The sequence below is a fragment of the Dunckerocampus dactyliophorus genome, chromosome 12 (genome assembly GCF_027744805.1).
Source record: "Dunckerocampus dactyliophorus isolate RoL2022-P2 chromosome 12, RoL_Ddac_1.1, whole genome shotgun sequence".
Classification (NCBI taxonomy): domain Eukaryota; kingdom Metazoa; phylum Chordata; class Actinopteri; order Syngnathiformes; family Syngnathidae; genus Dunckerocampus; species Dunckerocampus dactyliophorus.
The window spans coordinates 3979835-4007441 of NC_072830.1; the positions used below are offsets into that span (position 1 = coordinate 3979835).

The following is a 27607-nucleotide window of genomic DNA, read 5'->3' on the forward strand; positions in this document are numbered from 1 at the left end:
CTGTTTGGACAAGGGTTTGTAGGAAGCTGAGCACGGAGCATCCCTGGAGTCTCAGGGAAACGGCAGGAGAAACTTCCGTGCAAACTGTAGCTATGAAGGCTTTATGGGTAATCCAAGCATGAAAAGAAGGATCGCTCTACTGCTCTGGCCTCGTTTTCGCTGGACGGTAGCCTTGGCTTGTTGGGAGAAGAGTCCCAGCCATCCAAAAAGCTCCTTCAGATAAAGCAGCTCAGCCCTCAAATTTAAAGATCTACATTCCTAACATACATTAAAATTTCCCCTTGATTGATCCGCCACATTATATCGTTTCACCGACACCAGATCAGCGCCTTGCCTGCTTTTGAAGCTTTGGCGAGGCCGCGATGGCACAGAGCTCCTCAGCAGAACAGCCATGTTAAAACCATTATGTCCCCCAGTCGTTTTAGTCATTATGCCTTCAAGGCTGCAAAAGCCGTCGACTTCTGAGGAGCACGAAGGCTTTGTGGAAAATGTGGATGATGAGGGTAAATGTTTTGGGCTACCTCTTTAATGACAGGTGGCCGCGCCACAAGCTACATGTTCACTCCAAGCAAATAGAACAAAAATAGCTTTTCATTCAAACATCATCAAGGAAGAAATGTAAGAAAAGCAGAAGATCAAGGACAGACCCTTGAGGTACACCCTGTCATTCATCAGGTGAAGTATTATTGTATAGTATAGTATAGTATAGTATAGTATATAGAATTTTTTATTTTTTTTAGCAAAGCGTCAGTAATGAACTCATTCAATCCCAGCCATTTTAGACTATTTTGACTGATCTCAGACTCCTGTCTTTCATCAGAAAAAAAAGTTAGTTTCCTTTTGTCTTCTTTAGGAATCAGCAGTAGAACGCAGGTACGTTTCAGGAAAATATCAGTTCCCGACTAGAAAAGGGAGAAAAGCAGCTTTTTGTGAAAAGATACATTTCAAGCATAACTTTCACTTTGACACAAATATGTTTTGCTTTTGTGACAGCTCAAATATCTAAACTACTATGCCAACATAAACAACGCAAAAAAGGGGTTGTTTTACATCAAAATAAGTTATTTACAAATATAAACACCACAAACTGTTTACAATTTTCACATTTCGAACTGAACTATGTGTGTGTATGCATAAAAATGTCCCTACATTGCATAACCTCCTACACGCCACACTCCTCCACGCTCTCTCACGTCCTCCACGTTTTTTCCGTCCACATGATCGCTGCCGAGCTCTTATCAAATGGACTTCTGCCACCTTGTGGCCGTTTCTATGGCTTAAAATTGCTCTGAAGTGAAATCCATTTGTGGAGAGTTGTGTCATCACCTCTTGCGTAAAAAAAAAGTAAAACACGTATAAATACATTGTTGGGATTGGGTGTTCGGGTTTATAAAAACGCATAACTATCCATCCGTCCATTTTTTATGCCGCTTATCCTCATTAGGGTCGCGGAGGTATGCGGGAGCCTATCCCAGCTAACTTCGGGCGAGAGGCGGGGTACACCCTGGACTGGTCGCCAGCCAATCGCAAAAACCTAGAGGATCAAGGCTAGATCCTTGCGGCACACCACACCATTGCTTTGATAATACATCAGTTGTTCAAAATCAAGTTTATTTAAAAAATACTTGTGAAGCATGCAAGCAAAGAACAGAAATAAGAGTTGCATACTGGTGCGATACAGTTGGGAACTTGTCAGTACTACCTGAAGTGATCCTACTGGCACAGGGGCGTCCAAATGATTTCCAGCAAGGAACTCATACTCATGTAGCTATGCTAAGATGTTATATACTGGATATTTCAAGAAAAAAAGGGCATCTCAGCTTTGTGATATGGGTGAAAAAGCCTGTTATTAGTATCAACTTAGGTCTTTGCTCTGTTTTCCCACATTTTTGCTGTTTTTTTTTTCACATTCCAAATATTTCAACTATCTTCTTAAATCATCTTTGTAAATTTTTTCTCGTAATGTTATGATGTTCTTCACAAAATATTAGAACTTTTTCCCAACCTAATATTCCAAAAATTACAGCGTTATTTTCTTTAGTTTGGTTCTCCTAATATTACAACTTAAAACAAATAACATCCGTTTTGCTTAATATTTCGACCTTATGCTACTAAAATGACATTATTTTTCCTCATAATATTACATGTTTATTCTTGTAAAATTGCATTTTTTTTCTCGTTAGAATACGATTTCTTTCTCTTTGTATGCTGACTTTATTCCTGCAAAATTGCATCTGTTTTTAAATTTTCCAACTATTTCAAATTTCTTCTTGTAAATTTTCTTCTCATAATATTATGACTTAATTCATATAATATTTTGACCTTATTGCCATCATGCAACCTTTTTCATCAAGCTAACATTCCAAAAATTACAACTTTATTTTGTTTTGTTGGTTTCTCCTATTACGACTTAAAAAACATCTGTTTTCCTTAATATTTCAACTACTAAATTACATTACACATATTTATTATTTCTTGAATTCAATTCAATTCAATTGTGTTTTTCCCCTTTTTTATCAGAATGCTGGCCCTTGAAACTTTCCATGGCTCCATTTTGGGTTATTGAGGTGAGAAACACTATTGAATTGAAGAAATAACTCATAGCAAACCAGGAAGATGGTGTCCATGTGGTGTCTTGCTTCCCTGTTGTGTCTTTGGGAACCCTCACTTCTTGAAGTGAGGGTTCAATCTGTCAATCTGTCTTCAATGAGGGTAAAAGTAAATTTTCATTTATTCCTTTCATTCGTCATTTATACGCGTGTGTTCTGTGTTAACATTTTTGGCAGTCAATCACTGCTGACATCATTGACGGGATACGTAGTGGACTTCCGCTTCCGGTTGCCATTTTGTGACTTAGCAAGCTAGATTATTTGTTATTGTTTACTGCACGTAAAACTAGCATTGTAAAACTATATTCACTATTTAACTATGTTAAATGTTAACATTTTTGGCTTTCTGGACCTGATTAATTGGATTTACATGACTTGTTATGGGAAAAATTGATTCAGTTTGCACTAACCGTTTTGGTTATAGCCTGACCTTCTGGAATGAATTAACGACGCTAACCGAGGTTCCACTGTAGCTAAATGCATGTGCGTTAGCTTAGCTGCATATGATGGCGATTTAACGTCTCTTCTACTTGGCAGATTCATTACAGTTTATGTCTAGACAATAAGAATCGCTTACTTATCCCATTAATCAGTTGAAAGGATGTTTACGTCTTCTAATCACGACAGCGGTGACAACTCAATCGAGTCACAAAGCAGGAAAAAAAGCTTGCATGTTAAGGGAGCAGCCTCCTCCTGTGTATGCACTTTGTGTTGACGGCAAAATGACAGATCTCATTTGGTTTATCCCGAGCCTTTAATTTGAGCTTTGAGTAATGGCTTGGCCCGCCCTCTTACTCATATCATCTGTTGTGTAAATAGTGACCCCTGACATTAGGTGCTCCGCTTTATGGGAACCGCATTCGGCTCATTACCGTGACACCGCCGCCAAGCGTATCATCAACGGATTGTCCCGTTCAGTCAGCTCCACCCTTATTTCCAGTGCGGAGATGACAAAAAATAAAACATCCCTGCTTGGTGTGCGCAATAGCTGACAAAAGGGTTTATATGGCAGCTCTGAAAAAAAACAAGAAAAAATGTACTGGCCCCTTTTTTAGAGTTATCAGATAGGAAATACCCTGGCAATGACATGAATTTGTTAGCTGGATGCTAGAAAAACCATTAGCGCAGGGGATGATGCACTCTTGAAAAACAGCCTCTGCCTTCTTGCCTTGTTGGACAGCTAGCTATGCTTTTAAATCAACCAAGAAAGCAATAAAAACTGGTAGCGTCATCATTTTAAACTGCAAGTCTCATTCAAAGCAACCCTAAATACATTTACAGCAGAGCCGTATTTTCCGGGACCACCAACGACTGGCGAAAAACAGCAATTAATACGCCCATAAAAATGACGCACACACACACGGATCGCTGCCCCCCTCCAAATCCTCCTGATGGCTTGACTTGGACATTTTTGCAACAATTTTTGCGACTGTTGTAATTAGATTGTGTATGCGCAAACGACAGTGAGGCCCCTTTCCCTGACCCGAAGGCGTAGGGAAGTAACCCTCTCGTACACTGGGGATGACTCCAACATGTAGGCACGGATCTAGGGGGTTATTAACTCATTCAATCCCAGCCATTTTTCAAAAGACAACCCCTCCAGTACCTGCCATTTTTAGGCACACAGACTATTGTGTTCTATGGCTATGCAAACATGGAACCTACCAAAAGAAAGATGAGACTCATCTTTCTATCTTTTCCGTTCTTTAGTAATCAACAAGGGAGAAAAACAGCTTTTTGTGAAAAGATGCATTTCAAAAATGTCTTTCACGTTGTCACAAAGCTCAAATATCTCTACAACTGTACCACAACATAAACAATACAAAAAAGGGTTGTTTTACCTCAAAATAATAATTTATGTACAAATATAACACCATGAACTATTTACAATTTCACATTTGGAACTAAACTGTGCGTGCGCACGCGTGCGTGTGTGCATGCGCTAAAATTCAATGCGTAACCTTCTGCATGCTCTTCCACTTCCTCCTTGCTGTCGAGTGTGTATTTACATGCAAAAGGCCCTCGCCCTCGACCACCACCCAACACACAATGCACTGGATCCATATGTTTACCCCTGCAGGTAGGAGATTCAATGTGGCTTTTTCAAGCATGAGTGAAGGCCAGAACAACAGGCGCTCGCCTGCGAGCCCCTCTCCATGGTCAGGACCGGTGTCCCATGTCAAGGAGAAGTGCGGCCTCTCACTCATTGTCTGGCCAGTCACCGCGGACCTGTTCACCTTGGGAGACTCTACCAGGGGCATATATCCATCCATCCATCTTCTGATTATCCAAGATCGGGTTGCAGGAGCAGCAGCCTAAGCAGAGAAGCCCAGACCTCCTTCTCCCTGGCTACTTCGTCCAGCTCCTCCCGACGGATCCCAAAGCGTTCCCAGGCCAGTTGAGAGACATAGTCTCTCCCCAATGTGTCCTGGGTCTTCCCCAAGGACTCCTACCGGTCAGATGTGTCCTGAACACCTCCCCAGAGAGGCGTCCGAGAGGCATCCTGACCAGATATCCGAGCCACCTCATCTGGCTCCTCTCAATGCGGAGGAGCAGCGGTTCTACTCCAAGTTTCCCTCGGATGACAGTGCTTCTCACCTTATCTCGAAGGGAGAGGGTAGAAACGTAGATCGATTGGTAAATTGAGAGCTTTGCCTTTCGGCCCAGCTCCCTCTTCGCAACAACGGACCGATGCAGAGCCTGAGTAAGGGTTACCTCGAGGTCTTGTTCACAAGTCAGGGAAGGATGGAACGCAAGATCGACAGGCGGATTGGTTACCAGGGGCATATAGCTCCGGAAAATATAGCTGATATAATTTATGAATGATTACCGACTTATGATGAAGGAGATGTTTTCTGTGATAAAAAAAGGCTTATTTTCCAGGGAAAATAAATTAACCATAAATCAGCAAATTTTCCAGACCATGAACTTTGGATCGCAAATGTGCTTGGATCCACTGTACATCAATTTCCAAAAAATATGACAAAAGCAGAAACAAGAGAGGACACACCCGTTTTTCACCAAAGTTCTTTAATCAGGCACTTAGCTCAAAACATTGCTGCGGACAAGCCTAGAAATGTGAAAGTATACAAAAAGCCGAGGGTACCTCCAGTCTATCAATTAGCGAGTGTTCATGTACATACCTTGCTTACAGAAACACAATAATTTACAAAGCCTCTGAGCTTTTAGGTCCGCCAACACAATAAATAAAACGCCGCTCGTGTTGTTTAAAGTCAAGTTGTCAAGCATTAAACGCTGGGTACCCGAGAAAGGAAGTAAAATAATGGCAAAAGTGAAGGGAAGGGTTTTTTTTTTTTTACTCAATACAATTCATACTAAATCATGAAATGGCTTATAGGCATCTGTGTGGTGAATTATGGTGGAACACGAAGCATAAAACATTCTTTGCTGGTGTTGGAACATTCATACTGTAATTCATTTGCCATCCACTACATCAAATAACATTTGACTTTGATATCATCATCTCCACACAATCAAAGATGGAGCAGCATACTTTTTGGAGCTTGCCTGGTGTATTCTTAATCCCTTTCATGACGTTGCGCTGCAGTGATGGAAAATGAGACGCGTTAAGGCCGGTCGTGATAAATTAAAGCCCCTGACAAGATTTTCCTCTCACAAATTGAAAGGAACACTTTGGAGCGCTTCACATTCTTGATTCATGATAACCTGATGATGCTCCATTAAGACTAAGACGCCGCGTTCTAGATATATTTACAATGTACAATTTGTAACAAGAATCCCCATTCATCAAAGTGTTCATTTGAGCGTTAAATCCATCTTACAGTACAAACAAGGGTACAGTACAAGCTACAAATATACATATACAGGAACAAGAGCTTTTTTTTAAAATACTCTTTGAGACTTGAATGCCAGATCTGCCATAGAAGTATAAAAATATAGACAATGCTTTTCTACAAAATATTGACATCATGTATGAATCCCCGTTTGAATGTGCAAATCAACACTGATCAACAGGAGCACAAAGAGTTTTGTTCCTAATAAAAAACAAAGTCAATTTCGGCCTTGAGTCTCCCAGTTCAGTTTTTCTTCATGAAGGACCTAAGCCGGATCGGTAAAAGAACGGATGTGACCCAACATTGTGGTCGTAAAGTGGAAATTCTGCGGTTGGGATCTGTTTCTACAGTTTAAATCCTCAACTCTGCTTGGTCACTGTGCTCCAGATTGTGTTCTGTCGCGCTGATGATAGACGCCGAGGGGCCCTGTGAGACGCTGAAGGGCGTGACGGCCGGAGAGCGCGCCGCCAGTGGCGACAGTGAGGGGGAGAAACTTGGCGACATGGCCACAGAGCAGATGGATCCGTCGCTGCTGAGGGGTGATCGCCGGAAAGAAGACAGGTGAGGGTACGTCCTCCCCACGGCAGGCTTGGGTGGGACAGTTTTTGCCCCGGGGTGGGCTACGCATGTTATAAGCGGAGGGGGGTCGATTCTTGACTCCGCTTTGCTTTTGTGGTGGAAGGACCTGCGAGGGTGAGGGGGTGCGGTTTCATCTTTTAAACGCGCGATCTCTGTAAAAACACTGGCTAAGGGTTGGAACTGGGGGCACCAATTCAGCAGGTAGTCCCAGTTGTAGCTGCCCCTCAGCTCCTCATCACTGGCCACGATGGCAGTCAAGGAGCCATCTACGGCTGGCTTTCCATCCTCAGGGAAAGAGTAGTCCTTATGGTGAGAGATGCTGAGCCCCCGCCCCATGCCTACATAGCCTCCCCCCTCATCCCTGTAGACTGGAACCTGCCCAGCTAGCAAAGTACCATTCAGGCTTCCCATTTTCTTCCCTTTGAACCAATCAACAGAAGGCTCACAAGACACGTCCGACAATTGATCAGCATCCTGCTGGATTCCAGAGTCCGGACCTCGGGCTGAGATGCGTTCCTGCATGGAGGAGGAGATACTAGACACACGAGGGTATTCATTTATCATCCTGATCTCGTCGTCTTCTGCCGCCTCAGCCTCTGCAGAGCCACGGCCGCTTGAGTGGGAGGGGTCCAGGGATCCTCCGCGAGTGTACGGACCCCCGCTGCTGCTACCGCTGCTCTGATCAGCCGCATACCCAGGGAGGGCCTGATGGTAAATAATTTCACTTGCTGCTATTTTTGTCTCCTCAAACTTGTGCAGCATGGTGCCTGACGTCTTACTTCGGCCGTGTCTTTTGTGCTCCTTCCTCTGGCGCCTCAGTTTGACAAAAAAGAGCGCCACGGCGATTATACTCAGTATGACTATTGTTCCGAGTGAAACTGCGATGACAATAACAAGCAGCATGTTCATGTCTGTGGCCAAGCCAAACGACGTGTGGGTCACGTCGATGGTCACTTTGACTGCCGCCGTGCGTGACGTATGGAGAGGGCTATGGGCGGTCACGTCCAGCGTCATGAGGCGGACTTCTCGTTTAGAGCGGCTGACGTGTCTGCTGTAGCTGTCCATCTTCAAAAAGATTGCACCAGTTGATTTATTGACCTCAAAATAAGGTGAACTGTCAGCCAGTGAGTAGAGGACAATGCCATCCAGGCCCCCGTCTTCATCTCTGGCTTGCACTTTTCCGATGACTTGACCTTTCTTTGCACCCTCTGGCACTTTGAGTGAGACCTCGGGGGAGGTAAAAACCGGATCATACTCGTCCTCCCCTGTGACATAAACCTGCACTGTGACCGTAGCAGAATAGTTTCCAGCGTCCATGGCTACAGCCAGAAAACTGAAGGAATTCACCTTCTCAAAGTCAAAGGTAGAGCGAGTGCGTACTTCTCCAGATGTTTGGTTAATGAAGAAGGCCTCAGTTCCATCTTTAGAGTCTTTTACAATGTAGTATTTCAACTTTCCAAAAACCCCTCTGTCATGGTCAATGGCGTGCAGCATGGTGACTAAGGCATTCTTGGGCTGGTTTTCCCTGATGGTAGCTGTTACTTGATTGAGTGGAAAGAAGGGCCAGTGGTCATTGATATCCTTCACATCGATGCTGATTGGGGCAAAGGCGTAGTGTCCCAAGCCGTCTGTTGCTTGAACAACAATCATGTGGGACAACTGGCTTTCACTGCCCAGAGGTCGCTTTAACTTCAGCGCCCCAGTCCACTGGTCCACTTGGAAAAGGCTGGTCTTGTCCCCTGAGCTTATTGAGTACTGAACTTCCGCATTGGGAGCAGAGTCCGGATCAGTGGCGGATAAATGCAGTACTTCTGTCCCAGCAGCGGCACTCTCGCTCAGTACCACGCTGTACTCGACCCTGCTGAAAGCTGGAGGGTTGTCGTTCACATCGGTAACGCTGATTAGGACAGGCACGCTGGAGCTACGCTGAGGGATCCCACGATCTGATACCACGACCGTCAGGTTATAACTTGACACGGCTTCAAAATCCAGATCCTCCACCAGAATCAGGCTTCCGACTGTCTGGAAACCTTTCCCTTCCAAGAAGCGCACACTGCTCTCAATCTGGAAGGCATTACCCAAGTTGCCACTGGCGATGGCAAAATCAAAACCACAGTTGTCCCGCGACAGGTCTCCGTCCACTGCCTCTAAGGCTAGAACTGTGGAGCCTGGAAGTTGGTCTTCAGACACATAAGCTCTGTACTCTGACTGGTGGAAGGTGGGGGTGTTGTCGTTGATATCGGAAACTTGAACTTGGATGGTAGCGACGGAGGAGAGTGATGGAGTGCCCTGGTCTCGAGCCTCCACAACCACAAGTATGGAGGGATTCTCAAAATCAAACTCTGTTTTTTGGTTGATGAACAGCGTGCCTGTGAGGAAACAAAACAGAATATAACCTTGGATAAGTATTTATCCTGGGACCTTGAGCAAAATAACATTTATGAGAGTCTTTTGGAAAAAAAAGTTGAGTAATTCAGGAGGCTTTGTTTGGGAAAATGGTTCAAATGAAGTACAGTATTATTACCATTGCTTGGGTCAATGGAGAAGACCCCCCTGGTTGATGACATGACCCTGTAGATGATCTTTCCATTCTCCCCAGAGTCGGAGTCGGTGGCTGTGACTGTGATGAGAGCACTTCCTGCTGGGATGTGCTCTGACACCGTCACCTGCAGGACGAAGCATGGCACATTTATTAATAAATAAGTGCAGATGCATCTTCAAGGAAAACTGCACTTGTTTTGGAATTTTGCCCATCATCCACAATCCTTTTATGAGACATAAAGACGTCTTTCTCTTTTCTGTGCGTTCTAAAGATACTGTATAAAAAGAGATAAAAAGAGACAGCTCATTACTGCAAGTAATGGGACACACCTATGCCACCTACAAAGCCTGCTATTAAAACCCCTCCAAAAACTCCCAAAAAGGTGTTATGGTTTTGCATCCGTGCTGTGAGCACGTAGTAACAGGCACATTCATGATAACATGTATTACTTACAGTATTTTGTCGACTTTTGGTCCTTTTAAGCATTACTGTAACGTCCTTCCTCGGCACATTGATTTCACAAAGCAACATAGAAACTAACGGTAAACCTAGCCTTAACTTTTCCAAACTAAAAAAAAAAACAACAACACAGCAGTAGTCGCAGCAGCTCCAATATGTAGCTTTACCCTTCAGTACAAGTTTGGGTGAAGCTAGTCGCTAGCCGGCTACTACATAGCTGGCTGGTCGCTAGCCGGTGTGTTGTGGCAAGGCGTCTGTACGGCAGTAACGTATTTCGACGTTGATAATAATAATAACAATGTCGCTGTAGCTTGGTTAATATGCACGTCACATTATATTCAAATGGAGCTTTGTTGGCCTTTTTTGGATTTTTTTCAGAAGGCTTTATAGGCGGAATATGTTTTTCCCATTACGTGCATTCTTAGCTCCGTCTTTTTAGCGGTTTTTATATCTTTAGAACGCACAGACAGAAAAGAGAAAGACATAATGTGTTCATGTCTTACATAACAATTGTCGATGATGGGCAAAATTCCAAAAAAGTGCACTTTTCCTTGAAACAATCATCTGTGTTGAGGCCATACCTGATACAAGTCTTGAGTGAAGGTGGGCGTGTTGTCATTCACGTCCTCCACCAACACTGTCAGATTGGCCTCGCTTTGGTGCTCCGAGTCAGACGATCGGATGGTGAGAGTGTACCACGTCCTCTCCTCGTAATCAAGCGCTCCGGTCAGAGACACGCCTCCTCCGTAGCAGTGGATTCCAAACATGCCCTTGCTGTCACTATCCAGGTGTAGCTTGTAGGAAAGGGCTGGCCCGGAATCCACGTCATTTCCTGTCACCTGACTGATAACCGTGCCAATCAGAGTGTCTGATTGTGAAGACAAGAGGAGTGCATTTTAGTTAACGTGGTTGTATTTCGATGAGGCTATAATGTATTTTCTACAAGCTTATTTCATATACAGTGTGGCAACATCTTACTGTGACTACTTTTTCATAATGCTAACCAGAACTGTTCTGCCAGGGGATAATTACATCTGTGAAAGCCTTCAAAGTGTACATTTCCAGCTCTGCCATGATGCTAGTCCTAGTCATTCCCGCTTATTAGCCTTTGGACCATGGTCAGCAGGCCTTAAGGGACATGCAGCTTTCTGTTCCAGGGCTGAATTTCCATCCATTCATTTTCTTCACCGCTTATCCTGGGTCGGGTTGCGGGAGGAGTTGGAACCCCGTCAGCTGCCTTGAGCGTGAGGCGGACTATACGCTGGACTGCTCACCAGTCAAACATACTGTTGCCTAACTGTGAATGAGGCATTGAGCAGGAATCAAGCCTGCACTGGCTCACTGAAAGTCAGCTATGTGAACCACTACCTTCACTACCTTGGGCCAAGATTAATGGATTTCAACATGTGGACTAAATCCCTTTGTCCACTTACCCTCGGGCACTCGTATCTCCCGTGGCAGAGGAATCATGGGACTGTTGTCATTGAGGTCGATGATGATCACAGTGAGGGTGGCAGAGCCAGCCAGTCGTGGGGTTCCACGGTCTGTTGCAGTGACGACGAGCCTGGCACCGCAATGGCACAGTAGAGGGAGTACTTTGAACCATCTGCACTTTTAAGCTCTTGGCAGATCTTTTGAACGCATGAAGCAAGAAGAGAAAAACACAAAGCCTCACTTTGTTTGTGTCCAGATCTCTCGGTCCATGATGGCTGTGGTGCTGACGCTGCCAGTCAGGGGGTCTATCTTGAACAAACCACTCATGGACGATGACCTAATGGAGTAAGTCACCTGACCGTTTTGACCCTGGTCCATGTCGTCGGCTGCAACCTGCACAAAGATTGGATGTGGAGATATGAAAATACAGTGCATGCGCAAGAGCTGTTTCAGCGTAACTCGATCTAGTGAGAAATATTGCCAATGGAGTCCAAATGAAATAAAAATGGACCCGCTTCCATGGCATAACTGATTGTATACACTTAGCAGGAGCACTGAGAATACAGCCATTCATTACTGCACTGCACTGAGACTATCCAGGCTGCTGGAGACTGGAGAGTGTTTCTATTCTACTTCACAATTTCACACTTAAACAACGGCCAACCACAATAAACTGGGGTGGGGAGGTGGGTGTAACAGGCTACCGCACCTGGATAATAGGAAAATCGTGACCCTGTGCCTCTCGAATGTAGGCTACGTAGTTTTGGAGCTGGAAGCGCGGCAAATTGTCATTGACATCTTGCAGGATCAAGTTAACCGCCATATAGGAGCTGGAGGATGCCGTCTCGGCTTTCACCACAAGGCGGAGTTTGGGGGTCTCCTCGTAGTCCAGCCCTTCAGATTTCTGGACCCATATTTCACCTGGAAAAAACCCCTCAATGTAACAGTAAATTTGGGTAAATTTTCTGAGTGGACGCTGCGACTTCGACACTTACCGGTAACAGTGTTTATTCCAAAAGATTGCATCTTGTTTCCGCTGAAGAGACTGTAGCTGACACCAGTTTGAGACCCATCTGGGTACTGTGCTCGGGTCTGTGTTACTACTGTGCCTGCAATATAAAATACACCCATTGGTGACACATTTCTATTACCCCTTTTCCACTGCACTTTGGTGCTGGTGCAGATTTAGTTCAGGGCTGGAGTTGAACTATTGTTGGCTGTGAACAGGCCCTGCACCAGATTCATTTTCCATTGTCCTGGGGAGGTGTGTCATTACGTCATAAGGGTTACGCTTCCGATCAGGAAAAGATCAGCGTTAGTCACTCAATTTGAATAATGTTAATTTCTCATACGTCCAGACGAACATCAAGGAGTTGCCTGGAACTTTTATTTTGAAGATCACTAATCTTCCGTCAGATTTTGCCAAACTACCAAACAATTAAGCTATTATGCGGCTATTGTGCAGCTATTATTTTGTGTAATATTCAAGTAAAGAATAACTTTATGTAAGACTGCAGTATTTGTTCCAGGACGTTACCATAAAGCAGTGACCAAACACAGCTCTACCACGGAGATGCAACTTCCTGCTCTTCAAAATAAAATTCTTGTCTCCACAACCAATGCGCGATTGTATGCTAGAAATAACCATAAAAAACATTATTTAAATGTAATATGAGTGTGGATTAAAGGAATAAACCTAGATGGTGACTTACAGTACACATTTATATTCATAGTTTGTATGTGGTGCCAACACACTCCTTCATAGCAAATATTGATTTAATATTAAGAAATGTGCAAACAAATTTCAATTTTAATAATCCTCCACATCATTTACTGCATTGTCCGATGGACGTTGTGGTCAGCGGCGCAAAATCTATTCAGACATTTGCATAAAGTCTGCTCATATTTACAAAAAATGAGTCACGGAAGTTGAAACGGAGGTAGCAGGCGGTGCATTTAGCACTCAGCCCAGCAAGCTTTTGGAGCCAGACTTGAACCAAAAAATACGGCACCAGTGCAGCACCCCTGTGGAACCATGATAATGCAAAACAAACACTTTGAAAACATACTCTGAACCGGATCTGAACCAGTCACAGTGGAAAAGGGCTAGATGACATAAAGCTGACATTTTCTAGAATCTTGCCCTACCTTTTGCAGCGTTCTCCTGCAGACTGACATCTCGTGCCGTGCGAGAGAAGCGAATCCCCCTGTAGGTCTGTTCCTTGATATAAATAATGACCACCCCCAAGGAGGACTGGGCCGGATTTCCCTGGTCCATGGCCTGCACTATCAAAGTCCTCTGGGTTTGTGTCATAGTCTGCAGCTTCTCTGTGGCTTGGATGTCTCCAGTCAGCGAGTTGATGGTGAAGCCCCTCACAGAGTGGGCAAAGCGATAAAAAACAGAGCCATTGGCCCCAAAGTCTTTGTCCTCTGCCCTCATGGTGGCCAGCACTCGATGGCTTGACACACTGCTCGCAGAGATGTTCAAAATAAGCGGGTCATGAATGAAAAAAGGAGCGTTGTCGTTGACATCCTGAATGTGGACCGTGACCTGAGCGGTGGCGTTGCGAGGGTTTGAAGGCGAGGAGTCGGTGGCGCACACTTCAAAGGTGTAAGCGGCGGTTCTCTCTCTATCAAGAGGCGCCGCTGTGATTATACGGCCTGTGTTCTGGTCGATGATGAACACACTCTTGGATCCATGGCTCAGGAAGTACACGACCTGGCTGTTGGAGCCTTCGTCCAGATCAGTGGCTTTCACATCCAGGACCAACGAACCGATCGGTACATCTTCGGACACGTCCGCAGTGTAGCTGCTGCTGGTGAACTGGGGGCTATGGTCGTTCATGTCCATCACTGTCACCTCCACTGTGGCAGTACTGCTGAGGGGCGGGTGGCCCTGATCCTGAGCTGTGACCGTGAGTGTGTATCTGGCTCTTTTCTCCCGATCCAGGGGCCCGGAGGTGGACAGTGCACCAGACTGTCTGTCCAAGTGGAAATCCCCTCCAGGGTCTCCAGCTACAAAGAGCGCAAAGTCAGCACAGCCTAAATTGAGTGTGTCAATCCTGATAGCTAAAATGCCAAAAACATAAAGTCCTATAGGACTAGACAGATGGTTAGTACATCACAGCTTTTCTTGCATTTCTTGGAGGAAAAAGCCCAATATTTTACAAGCAATAAGTGTTTGGACCTGGAAAAGTAATAGCACAATTGTCTTCAACAAGCTGCAGTCTATTAATTGATATGTCCATGACGAGAGATTGTTTCCCATCCTCACCTGCAATTCTGTAGTTTATCTTCCCACTGTCTTCCGCATCCTGGTCTGTGGCTCGCAGCGTGAAAAGAAGCAACGACTCCAAGTTCTCGGGCACCTCGATGCTGTAGTAGAGGCGTCCAAAGACGGGGGCGTTGTCATTCTCATCCAAAACTCGGATCTTCACTGTGGTTTTGGCATGATTTGGGGGAAGGCCTCCGTCTTTTGCATAAACTGAGGCCAAAAAATAAGGAAATGAAGCAAAAATCATGAAATCGGTAAGTTTCCCGAGGCAAAGTGTTGCGTGATTGACAGCAGCGGTCAGGCAATAGGTAACGAGAGAAAAGGTAAACACATGCTTGCAAGTCCAAATGTCACATTAAGCGATTTGGAAGAGTAATGAGCCCACCACAATCTAATGGGCCCGAAGTGTTTTTGTTCTGTCTGGTTGAGTGTGATTGCTTTACCTTTGATCTTAAATTCCCTGTGCAATCTATTGGATTTTTCTTTATATACTGAGCTAAATTACGGTCTTAATCTTGTGCACTAAGAATAAGCATAATGAAGCATAATCAACATGTAAGGTCGCTAATGGACAAATCTGAGAGATGTTTTGCAAATTTTCATTTAATGGTGATGTTGTAGGATCATTACAGGGTTGTACCTGTCACAGTGTAGTACTCCCGCAGCTCCCTGTCCAGTGGCCGAGTGGTGGTTATGATGCCTGTCACAGGGTTGATAGTAAAACCCTCCACTGAGACGCCGCCATATGTCACCTGGCCATTGGTTCCTTATGGACAAACACACACACACGGTTTGCTTGGATTAAAAAAGACTTTAGAAAATCCTGTAGAGTTTTTCTCTACTGTGTCATACTATTTTTTTTATGTAAGCCCGTTTCCACCACTGAAAGAAAAAAAACATCTCCCAATGGTAAGTCATTATTATGAGATAATAAGTCAAAATTATGAGATGAGAAAGTCATAATTCTGAAATAAAAAAGTCAAAATTATGAGATAAATTCCACCGCTGAAAGAAAAAAGAAATCTCAAGAGGAAGTCATAATTATGAGAGGAAAAAGTCAAAATTATGAGAAAAGAAAGTCATCATTATGAGATGGGAAAGTCATAATTATGAGAGGAAAAAGTCAAAATTATGAGAAAAGAAAGTCATCATTATGAGATGGGAAAGTCATAATTATGAGAGAAAAAGTCAAAATTATGAGATAAAAAGTCATACTTGGGAGATAAAAAGTCAAAATTACAAGGTCAAAAGTCTAAATTATGAGATAAAAAATCTAAATTATGAGATAAAAAATCTAAATTAATTAAATTTTTAAAATATTTTGTTATAAACTTTTATAAATTAATAAAAAATCCAACATATAAAGTCAAAATAATGAGAAAAAAAGTCTTAATTATGAGATAAAATGTCATAACAATGAGATAAAAAGATAAAAACTGCGCATGTGCTGAAGGCTCCAGTGAAGAAAATGGCACACGCTCACTTTGTCTCATAATTTCAACATTTTATCTCACATTTTATCGTAATTTCGAATTTTTATCTCGTAATCACAACTTTCTTATCTCATAATTTAGACTTTTTATCTCATAATTATGATTTACCATTTGGATATTTTTTTTCTTTCAGTGGCGGAAACAGGCTTCCATAATTTTTCTCTAGTGTGTCTTATTTGTTTGTCGCTGCGTCAGCACTCAGCAGCAGCGCTTCTCCAGGTGTTTGGGCGCCACGTTGCGTGCTAACACAATGGAATCTGGCAAGCTCGCTTGTTTACTTCACTAATTGCTTTTTGGATTGAACGTTTACAATACTTTTCTTTTATTTGCTTCTCAGACTCACCGCGCGGAAATTCGCGCCCTCATTTGAGAAAACAAAACAACAACAAAAAAACAAAAATGAAGAACAAGAGAAGAATGTGCATTGGAATCGCAGTGTACAATTGTGCAAACGACATGGTTTTAACATCTAACTTAGTTGTCATCATGCTATAATTCACAGGAGAGGACGAGTGGATGGGTCGTCTCTCTTACAGTTCCCTGCTTCAAAGGATGTGGCAGGAGAAAAAATTGGTTCTGTCCTTCAGCTGGCGGTGACGGCCTTATTTTGGAAAATCCACACTAATTTTGGCCCTGAATGCAAAAATACACCTTGCAAAGTATGCTGAAAGGCCAAAAAAAATAGTGGAACAGTCACGACAGGGCATGACATGATAGTATGTATGGGTCATAAACAAAGATCTACAGCAGGGGTGTCCAAAGTGCGGCCCGGGGATCATGTGCGGACCTTGGCTGTTTTTTTATTGGCCCCTTGCACATTCTAAAAGTACAATTGAAAAAGAAAACCAAAGAACAAAAAAACAACAGCAAAAATTGAAAAATCAGCAGTAATTTTACAAGAATAAATTCAAAATATTAAGGAAAAACATTTGTAATCTAACGAGAAAATGTCAATTTTACAAGAATAAAGTCAAAATGTTAAGGAAAAACAATTGTAATCTAACAAGAAAATGTCATAATTTTACAAGAATAAAGTCCTCATATTATGGGGAAAAATAATGTCATTTTAGTAGCATAATGTTGAACTATATAAATAAATACACATTTCTCTTAAATATTCTGAAAAACAATATTCTGAAAATTATGTTGCGGAAAAAGTTACACGATAAAATTTTAAATAGTTGGAAAATAAAAAAAAAATCAGCAGAAATGGGAAAAAAAGAAAAAAATCTTTAAAAAAAACAAAAAACTCTATAATAATAAGTAATATTATGAGACACAAAACAAAAAGTTGTCATTTTTGGAAAATTTGTTTAGGAAAAAAGTTATAATATCATGGGAATAAAGTCAAAATATTGTGGGAATAAAGTCATAATATTATGAGTAGAAAACGTACGAAGATTATTTGAGAAGAAAGTTTAAATATTTGGACATTTTTAAAAAACAACAAAAATGGGAAAAAAAAGATTTTTTTCACCCTTATGAGAAAGCTGAGATGCAGTTTTTTCTTGAAAGGAATATAACTTCTTAGCATATCTTTATAAAATATCAGAGTGGCAAAGTTGCATCCTTTCGTTTTTCAGTATGCGGCCCCTGGTGGAAGAGGTTTGGACACCCCCGATCTACAGTAAAACAGCCTTTAGACGAAACAATACAATGCTGTTTCGTTTTTCATGTGGAAAAGACAGCATAGGAAGCACAAGTTTCACCTTGGTCCCGGTCTAAGGCCGACACCGTCAACACCGTCGTCCCTCCAGGCTGGTTCTCTGCGATCTGGGCTTCGTAGTGGCTCTCCTCAAACCAGGGCGCCTCATCGTTGACGTCCACCACGAAGACACACAGCAGTTGACTGGATGATCGCTGGGGGGTCCCGTGGTCCTCGGCCACGATGGTCAGGTTGAAGACGTCCTGCTCCTCCCGGTCCAGAGGTTTGAAGATAGACAGGGAACCTGCAGAGAAGATGGCTCAGGGGTGATTTCCTGTGTGTGTGTGGAGGATGGGTGTGTTTGGGTTACTGATGGTCTCACAGGAGCAGTTGTGAGACAACTAGGAAACATGCTGAAATCATCAGAGGCACTAAAAGGTGCCACTCTGCACCAGTCGTGCGATCAGGAAAAAAGTGTGAAACGTTGCCGTGTGAGGGCCAAATCAAATAAAATACACACACACACTCGCACACACACACACACACACTCACAGACTACCTGAACACTTCTAACACCACCAACGCTGCTCTAACAGCCTGGCCACAATTTACAAGATTTTCCACAGGAGAGCATGGCGGTAAACACACACTCCAGACACGCAACAGCCCGGCATGCCGTGCTCTCAAACCTTCCTTTTTTCATCGTCCTGCCTTCTTAGGCTGTGGCGCTCGCATCGAATCCCTTTCAATTTCATGCCTTCAAATTGCAAGATGAAAGAAAGAGACAGCCGACGCCAGTTTGTTTTGGACCTTTTTTTTTTTTGTGCGTGCTCGTATCTTTCTCAAATAGTTTGCCCTTGAGCTTTTAATCTGGTCCGAGTTACCGGCTTGTATGTTTCTTTCACTGGCTTTGACTCCTGCGTGAGCCGCTGTAACCCTGGTCACTGGTAACACATGTGTGCAAGGTACGAGGAAAAAAGAGTGGGAAAAAGGAAATTTCATTCCGGGTGTTTCTACCGTCTTAAGCCTATGTGTGGTTTGTGGCACCAACACTTTTGGACTTCACAGGGGAGGATGCTGTCTGGCATGTACAGTATACAGGTATGCATATATTATACAGTGTAACCATGGCTGGTGTCATTAGTCCATTCCAAAAGGTCCGACCAAATCGATTTTTCCCAGAAGAAATAATGTAAAATCCAATCAATTCGTTCTAGAAAGCCAAAAATATTAACACAAAACATGTTTTTATAGTTTTACAAAAAACAAAATAACCCAAACGAAGCCAAAGAAAGTTGCAATTCAAGTTGAATTCAAGAAATAACTAATAGCAAAGCAGGAGGGTGAAGTTCGTGTTGATCTTGCTGCCACATTGTGTCTTCAGTGAAGGTAAAAGTAACCTTCAATGATCATTTATCCCTTTCATTCGTCATTTATATGCATTTAGAATGAGTTTATTATGCATGTCACTCTATACTTGTGAAACTATGAAAACCTCTTTTCTGACGTGTGGCTTAACTGTATTAGTTAACAAAGAACTACAGAGTGGACTGCTGATGACATCACAGACGAGTGACGCTTCCGGTTCCCGTTTCCATGTATTAGCAAGCTAATAGGATGCTAACGTGGACATTGTGTGATAAAAATACGTTAGGAACACATACAGTGTATTAATAACACAACAAAACGCGGCCCATATTGTACGCTAACTGGAAAATGTATGCAAATCGAGGCAAAACACACTAATCAAGGTTCCACTGTAATGATTAATGAATAAATTCATTCTAATCCATATCAGACAGTGTGATATTCAGAATCTTTCTTCTTTATACTTTGTAAAAAACATACCTTTGTACTGTTTCAGAGTTCCTTACTCAATCCATTCCATCATTTTTCTAATACATTTTGATATGCTAAACATCATAACGTACAAAAGTCATAATTATGAGACAGGAAATTCATAATTATGAGATTAAAAAATCACAATTATTAGATTAAAAAGCCGTAATTATGAGATAGTCAAAATTATTTGATAAAAAGTCGAAATGATGAGATAAAGTCATAATACTGAGCTAAAAAGTCAAAAATTATGACATAAATCATAATAATGAGATAAAAAGTCGACGTTATAAGATAAAAAGTCCTAATTATGAAATAAGAAGTCAAAGTTATGATATAAAGAGTCAAAATTACAAGATGAAAAGTCAGTAAAAAACGTATGTTTGTACTCTATCATAAACCACTACAATGCTTGAGTTCTTTACTCTATCCGTCCCATCGTTTTCCACATATTGATATGCTAAACATCATGCTAAACATCATAATGTAAAAAAAGTCAATTATAAGATAAGAAAGTCATAATTATTAGCTAAAAAGTCGAAATCATGTGGTAAAAAGTCATAATTATGAGCTAAAGTGGAAATTGTGAGATTAAAAAATTAAAATTTTGAGATAAAGTCACAATAATGACATAAAAAGTCATGACATCAATTGTAATTATGAGATAAAAGGTCAAAATTATGAGATAAAAAGTCAAAATTAAAAGATAAAAAGTCATAATTACGAGATAAAAAAAGTCATGAGATAAAAATTGAAATTATGGGATTAAAAAGTCATCATAATGAGATAAAAGTAAAAAGTAAAAAACATATGCTTGTACTGTTTTATAAACCACTACATTACTTCAGTTCTTCACTGAATCCGTTCCATCGTTTTACTCCACCTATTGATACGCTAAACAACGCTCAACATGTCTCCATGTCCCCTCCAAACAGGAGCAAACCGGGTGCTCAAAGGATTTACCTTTTGTGTCCTTAACGTTTCCATCCCGGGCTTTGAGGAGGGGGGCCGGAGCGACGAGAGTAGACACGTGTCTCAAACGCCACAACAAAAACCCACGGGACCAAATTGCCCGAGGTCAGCGTTTGGACTAAAGCGACACAGTCTCACGCAAGCTCACAAACACACGAGACACGACGACGCACACATAAACACACGTAACTGATCCCCCTCCTCTAATGGTTCCCAGAAGCCTGAGAAGGAGAAGGAGGCTCTTTGCTCTTTCATGGATCATGTGCACATATGTGTGTTTATGTGTGTGTACGTGTGTGTGTTTAATATTTGTCAGGCCTCTTAGTCTGTCTGCCCTCCGACTGAGAGAAATAAGTCATAAAAGGAGAAACAAGAGTGATCTCCTCAGAACTTCTGCATATAAATACAAGAACCTGTGTGTTTACAGTCGGTGGGGGTGGGGTGGGGTGGGTGGTTTGGTGTCCCAGGGTGAGCAGATATACAACGCGCAGAGAAATTTTACAGGTGCTGCAAATTCTTCAAAAGGGGCCGTGAAATGACATGAACAGGTGAGCAGATGTGGAATGGAATTCCCGGCAGGTGGTGGAAATGGAAAAAAGCCAGCGTGAGATGGATGATCCACTTATTGAACGTAAAGATGCAGCCAATTCAGGCTTGAACTGCGCTTACACTTAGTTGACATGTATCCAGAACTTCTAAAGTCTTTTCTGCAAAATACTGAGGCCAGAGAGCAGACATACAACAAAGACAACCAGCTCTCGAGTCTCCTGGGGGGCGGCGCTAATGCCTTCCGTGGATGAGAATGATCACAACGGTGAACAAGCCATCAGAAATTCCTGGAGTCGGGACCAATTTGAATGGTTTCCTAAACATAGCGCTCTCTTTCGCATTTATGTCAAGAAAAAAATCTGCTCTTGGCTCCAAAATAGATGAGAGACAAGTTCTTTAAAAATAATGACAGGCACAATTCAATAAAACTTACATGCAAGCAGACAAGTCAATACAACCCGAACTGACGGCTTCTCGAGAAAATCTCTCACCATTCATGCTGAAATATTAGTTACTATAGGAAACGTGTGCTTCTGTGAAGGGCAGACTCACATGCCAAGACACCCAAGGCTACTTGAATCAGGTGATAAGCATGTGGAGGACTTGCTTTGGAGACGAGAGGTCTGGAGCAGATAATCAGAGCAAGCCGGTGTGGCATTGATGTGTAATGTCCAATTTATCTTAACGACTGACGTTTTGCACCACAAAAGGGTGAAATCGTTCTTGTTCGTGCATGTTGCGATCCATTCAATGGCCTGAGAACACCGTCAGGGAGGTCACAAGATGTTAACGGTGGATCGGCTTGCTAGCCAGGTTACGCTACACCGGGGGCATAAAACTCGTTGTCACCGTGGGCCACATCGCAGTAATGGTTACCCTCAGGGGGCCACCTGTAACTGTGAAACCATATTTATCTATCATCGTCTCATGATATTATGATACATACAATTATTACCATTTTCACTAGTCAAGGTCTCAAACGTAAACTTGAGTATACATCTATTGCATAATTCTATAATAATAATAATTGTGTTAATAAAAAATAAATATATAAATTATTCATTAATATAAAATAAGAAAATAACAATTTTACATTGGATTTCATAACAAAAAATAAGAACGTTTACATCAAAATTGACAACAAATACATTTAATGAAACATTTTTTAAAATGTGAAATGTCATTTAATTTAATAAAAAAATAATTATCTTTTTAGTTAAAAACAATTTTAGTTACAATTTTTCACTTAATATAATATAAATATATTTAAATAATTAAAAACAATTAAATATATAACAATTTTATTAACAATAATATTCAAATAATATATAAATATTACTATATTAAAACATACAATGAATAATAATAATATAAAAATTTAAAAAACATGTATATAAATTAAAATAATGAAATAAAACAAGTGTCTTTTTGATATGCATTATTTCCAGTCTTTCTCAGGCCACATAAAATAATATTGAGGGCCAAATGTGGTCCCCGGGCCTTGTGTTTGACACCTGTGGTCTACAAAGAGGTCAAGTATATTGTTTTGTCAGCGTTTTGGTACAACCTTTGCAGAGTGTCGGTCAGTTTCAAGTCAGGCGTGGAAGTAAAGCAACTAGGAAGAGAGATGGAAGAGCATAGTTAGCCTCCACTAACGTTCTACCTCTCGGTCAGAGATGCTGTGATGTCATTGTGAATTCCAACATGGCTGCTACCAATCTGTAAGGCTGCAGGTTATTATCTAATTTCGGGTGATGGGGTTCATAAGGCCTGTTTACCCAACATCCCAATCCTACCTCAAGCGGGACTTACCAGTGTTTGGGTTGAGGCTGAAGGTTCCGCCAGTGTTCCCTGACTGGACCCTATAGGTCACCCTGCCGTTCTCCCCTCGGTCCACGTCTCTGGCCATGACGTAGAGCGCCACAAAGCCGATGGGCTGGTCCTCCATCACGCTCACCGCCGTGGGCGAGCTGAACACCGGCTCGTTGTCGTTCTCGTCGGTCACATAAAGCCTCGCAGTGACCGAACTCCACTGCCTCTCGCTGGCGTCCAGGGCGGAGTCAGTTGCTTTTACGACAAGGATCAGGCCGGGGTTGACCTCGTGGTCCAGCTCTTGGTTTAGGGTTAGGATCCCAGTGGAAGAGTCAAGGGTGAGTAGACCCGGAACGTCGGGCCACTGTTGGACGATGGAGTACCTCAGGTCGCTATTGGGCCCGCTGCCGTCCTTGTCTATGGCTTGGAATGTGTAGACAGACGTGCCCGGCGGGACGCTCTCAGAGATGACGATAGTAACGGGGTCCTCGGGGAACTGGGGGGCGTGGTCATTGCTGTCCTTTATGTTAATGTCAAGGTTGACGAGGGTGCTAATGGGCGGAGCCTGAGAGAAGTCGTCCACCTCGATCTTGAGCGTGTAGTGAGCGTCTTGCTCATAGTCAAGAGGACGAGCCAGGTAGACGTCTCCCGTCAGGCGATCCACGACAAAGGTGCCGTCCCTATCAGTACCCCCCACCACCATGTAGGTCACCTCGCCCCCTGCTGGGCTTTCTCTATCGTGGAGGCGGACTGAACCAATGACTGAACCCGGCTTGGCCTCTTCCACCGAGTTGAACGCTATAGAATGTGAGTTGGTCTTTGAAGACGATTTGTTCATGTTGAGAACCTGCAATGAAAGACAGGATGTTTATTTGAGGAGCATCAGCATGAATTTAACGTCCCTCCGACAGCCCCTGGTGGCAGCGTTTTGTTTTTTTTTACCAAGTACAAAATATGTCATGGATTTTTGGCACAAGTAGAAACACATTTAGTCTCAGATTTGTGTTCTTTGGGAAAATAAAACCAGTTACAAGGAGTTTTTACAGACTTGAATCACATTAAGCCTGTTTGATCTGATACGTTTGATCGGGTCTGGAACCTGATGCCACTGGCAGGGAAAAAAAAGACTGTAAAATTCACACTAACAGTCGTCATTATTGTATTGTTAGAAAACAGCTCTTTTTAAGGCAATTGAATAAAAAAAAAACACAGGGAAGTTACACTACTGCTACAAATAAACTCGTAATAAATAATAAACATCATCATAATTAAAAACATTTATTGAATTTTTTTTTTTTTTAAAGTAAAGTATATGGAAAATGCTGTAATTATAGCCGGCGTTTATTTTCCTAAATCACAAAGAAATTTGAATTCTGTGGCTTCACTCTATTATGGTTTTTCAAAAATATACTTATAAATAAATAATGCTGTCAAAAAGTTTTGAAAAATTTGTCAAAAAATATGCACACTTAAGCAAATTGTACACATTTTTTGCCTAAATGAAGCATTTTCAAGCATAAAAGAATAAAAATATAAGGCATTCTGAAGACGCATTCAAACACGTGTATTATGATATAACGTGATGATCTGTAGTACTCTACAGTGGTCACTGGGTGTCAGTATTGTTACTGTAATGTTCGGTGAGACACACAAGCACCAGACTTGATATGGCACAACAGGCACAGTAATCCCTAACACAGGCTTCTGTTGCGCCTGTAAACCATGCCAAGCTAAAACTCAACTCTGAACCCCGGATGTCACTTCCTGTTCGCCCCCCACTCAGCTTTTATTTACAGTTGTCCCTTGCAATATCGATTATCGTTCCCTATTTTTCAGAAATTAATTACAGGGTAATTAATAAATGCGGTACACTGTGGTCTATTATTAGTCAAAGCATATTGAAATACAAGTGATATGTGGGTCAATAGGTGGCAGTAATGGCACAAAACATTGAGACATTAGCTTACATTACATTACCGTCACACTTCATGAAGTCATGAAGTCATCCATGGCATGTCCCACAGTGAAAAAAAACTTCTTCATTCCGTCTGGAAGTGGTACGTTTTTGGCTCCTTACATTTAGAAGAAGTAAAGTCAGGGCTAACTGCTTAGCTTGCTAGCTAGTGGCCGTCTCGAGTGGCCGTCTCGTCCCTGCAGCATAAGAGTTGTAATGTGGTGTAAACAATGAATAATAAAAGTGTAAATGTGACTATAGGTGTGTTATTTCATGTCTATAGGGCTCTAATAATGTTAAAAACTGTATTTAGAGAGTCATGAACAGGTTTTCTATGCTCTAACTAGAAAAATATTCAATTTATTAACATTGAATCCTATATTGTGGAAATTCATTTAACACATTTTGTCTTATAATATCTACTATATTGGCCGTCTCGTCCCTGCAGCATAAAAGTTGTAATGTGGTGTAAACAATGAATAATAGGAGTGTAAATGTGAATGCCCAATGTGACTATTGGGGTGTTATGTCATCTCTAGAGGGCTCTAATGATGTTAAAAAGCATATTTAGAAGGTCGTAAACAAGTTTTATATGCTCTAACTACGAAAATATAAGGAATCCTACTTGGCGGAAATTCACTTGTCACGGTCGTGTCTGAAACCTATTAACCGCGATAAACGAGGGATTATTGTACTGCACAACACGGCAAATTAAAAGCAGTTACGAATAAATTTCTCATAGTGCCGATGAGTTGATTGTAAACAACAGTACAGCAAGTGTGACACGCATGACTTACGCACTTACACTGAGTAGCAACATTTTAAAGTAAGTGCACAGGTAAATAAAATAATTATGTCATACTGCCATCTTGTGGCACTTTTTAAGAAAAACAAGATCAGGAGGGTGCCTACAGCCACAGCTGCTAATGCCATTGCTGTTGTGGACCATGCACAGGGCTTGCAGTTCATTAAATAGCGCCATTAATTGGAGCATTTACGGTAATTCTAATGAATGGGAAAAAAATGAACAGTAGTCTAGTCAGCATTGCATGGCAGTAATAAGCCTTCATGATATCTGACATGACAAGTTATAAATTGCTTCCACATTAGATGGAAAAAAGGAGACTGTGAGTAGATGACAGGCTTAGAAAATAACCCTGAAAAGATGATTAAAGGACATAAAATCAACTCAACGGGTTAGGACAACATTGCACTGTTTAATTCAATTATTGAATAATTATGTCTTTCAGTCTTTTTTTTTTTTCAGTTCGGAAAAACTGAGTTATAAATTTGTTTATATGGCAAAGTCAATTTTCCTGGAAGGAACACGTTCCTTCCACGGTGTCAGCTTTCTGCTCTGGGTTAGAAATTAAAGAATACACTAAATAGTATTTTGTCCTGCCACTCATTGCAAAAAAGGGGGCTACTGTTTTTAAAAAGTGTTGAAGTCGCGCCGTCGAGCCTCGATCAGAGCGGCCCACAGCTGGCACTCATCACCACGCCAGCTGGGAGTGTTTGATTCAGACCCACTTTTCCATTTCACGTCTTTTGAAACGTCACAGGGGAAGAAAACGGGACGGAGGCTTGTCAGGGTGAGGCTGATACGTCTGAGGGGCCCACAGACGTCGCGGACCCCTCTTGGCCCCCGCGTCTAAATACAGTAGGTGAGTGCTGAGTGTGTGTTTGGCCTGGCTGGGCTCCAGATGAAGACTGACCTGGATGGTGAGGGGGCAGGAGGCACTGCGAGGAGGTAGTCCTCTGTCCGTGGCCATCACCGTCAACGCATACTCGGAACGCTCCGAGTGGATGAGAGGGGATGATGAGTGCAGGTCGCCAGTGTTTGGATTCAGAAAGAAGCGCTCAGCCCTCGGACCTACAAGACACGTGGTCCAAAACTTTATATACATGTAGAAATATAGGGTTCAAAGCAATACAATTCAAGCTGTTTTAGCAATTCCACCTTTTTGTGGTCACAATTGAGGTCGTATTTGTATGTTTTTCGAAACCTGAACGCCCAATCCCAAAGACGTATTTATACATCTTTTACCTTTTTTTTGCGCGACAGGCAAAAAGAAGTAATGATCCAACTGCACACTAATGGATGTCACTTTTACAGCAGTTTTAAGCCATAAAATGGTCACAAGGTGGCAGAAGTGCATCTGATAAGAGCTCGGCATGTGAATTTGAATGGAAAAAAACATTCATGACACTAAGGAGGAGGTGGAGGAACGTGGAGGAGTGTAGCCTGCAGAAGGTTACGCAGTATGGGGAAATTTTAACGCATTCACACGCACACATACGCGCTAATGCACGCGTGCACACATTGAGTCCAGTTCCAAATGTGAAAATTGTGAATAGTTCATGGTGTTATTTTTGTAAATAAATTGTTTTTATGATATAAAACAACCCTGTTTTGTGTTGTTTATGTTTTAGTATAGTTGTTTAGATAACTGAGCTGTCACAAAAGCATAAAGTCAAAGTGAAAGTTATGACTGAAATCTTTTCACAAAAACCTGATTTTCTCCCTTTTTTAGTCGGGATCTGATATTTTCCTGAAACTTACCTATATATGTTCTATTGCTCATTACTAATGAATGGAAAAAGGTAGAGATGAACTTTTTTTCTGATGAT

General features: G+C 42.1%; 1 protein-coding gene across 1 annotated transcript in view; it reads right to left on the bottom strand.

Moving 5' to 3' along the window:
- Positions 1 to 5594: 5594 nt before the first annotated feature.
- LOC129190985 (protocadherin-16-like) overlaps positions 5595 to 27607 on the bottom strand; it is a 111269-nt gene continuing 89256 nt past the window's right edge. Inside the window, exons 9-21 of the mRNA XM_054793876.1 lie at positions 26692 to 26849; positions 23023 to 23869; positions 17915 to 18154; positions 15353 to 15478; positions 14713 to 14922; positions 13587 to 14453; positions 12434 to 12547; positions 12148 to 12359; positions 11680 to 11831; positions 11438 to 11568; positions 10586 to 10872; positions 9528 to 9669; positions 5595 to 9372 (exon numbers count right to left, since the gene is read on the bottom strand). Coding sequence (XP_054649851.1) covers positions 6776 to 9372; positions 9528 to 9669; positions 10586 to 10872; positions 11438 to 11568; positions 11680 to 11831; positions 12148 to 12359; positions 12434 to 12547; positions 13587 to 14453; positions 14713 to 14922; positions 15353 to 15478; positions 17915 to 18154; positions 23023 to 23869; positions 26692 to 26849 — 6083 coding nt within the window. The 3' untranslated portion in view covers positions 5595 to 6775. The remainder of the gene's footprint in view (positions 9373 to 9527; positions 9670 to 10585; positions 10873 to 11437; positions 11569 to 11679; positions 11832 to 12147; positions 12360 to 12433; positions 12548 to 13586; positions 14454 to 14712; positions 14923 to 15352; positions 15479 to 17914; positions 18155 to 23022; positions 23870 to 26691; positions 26850 to 27607) is intronic.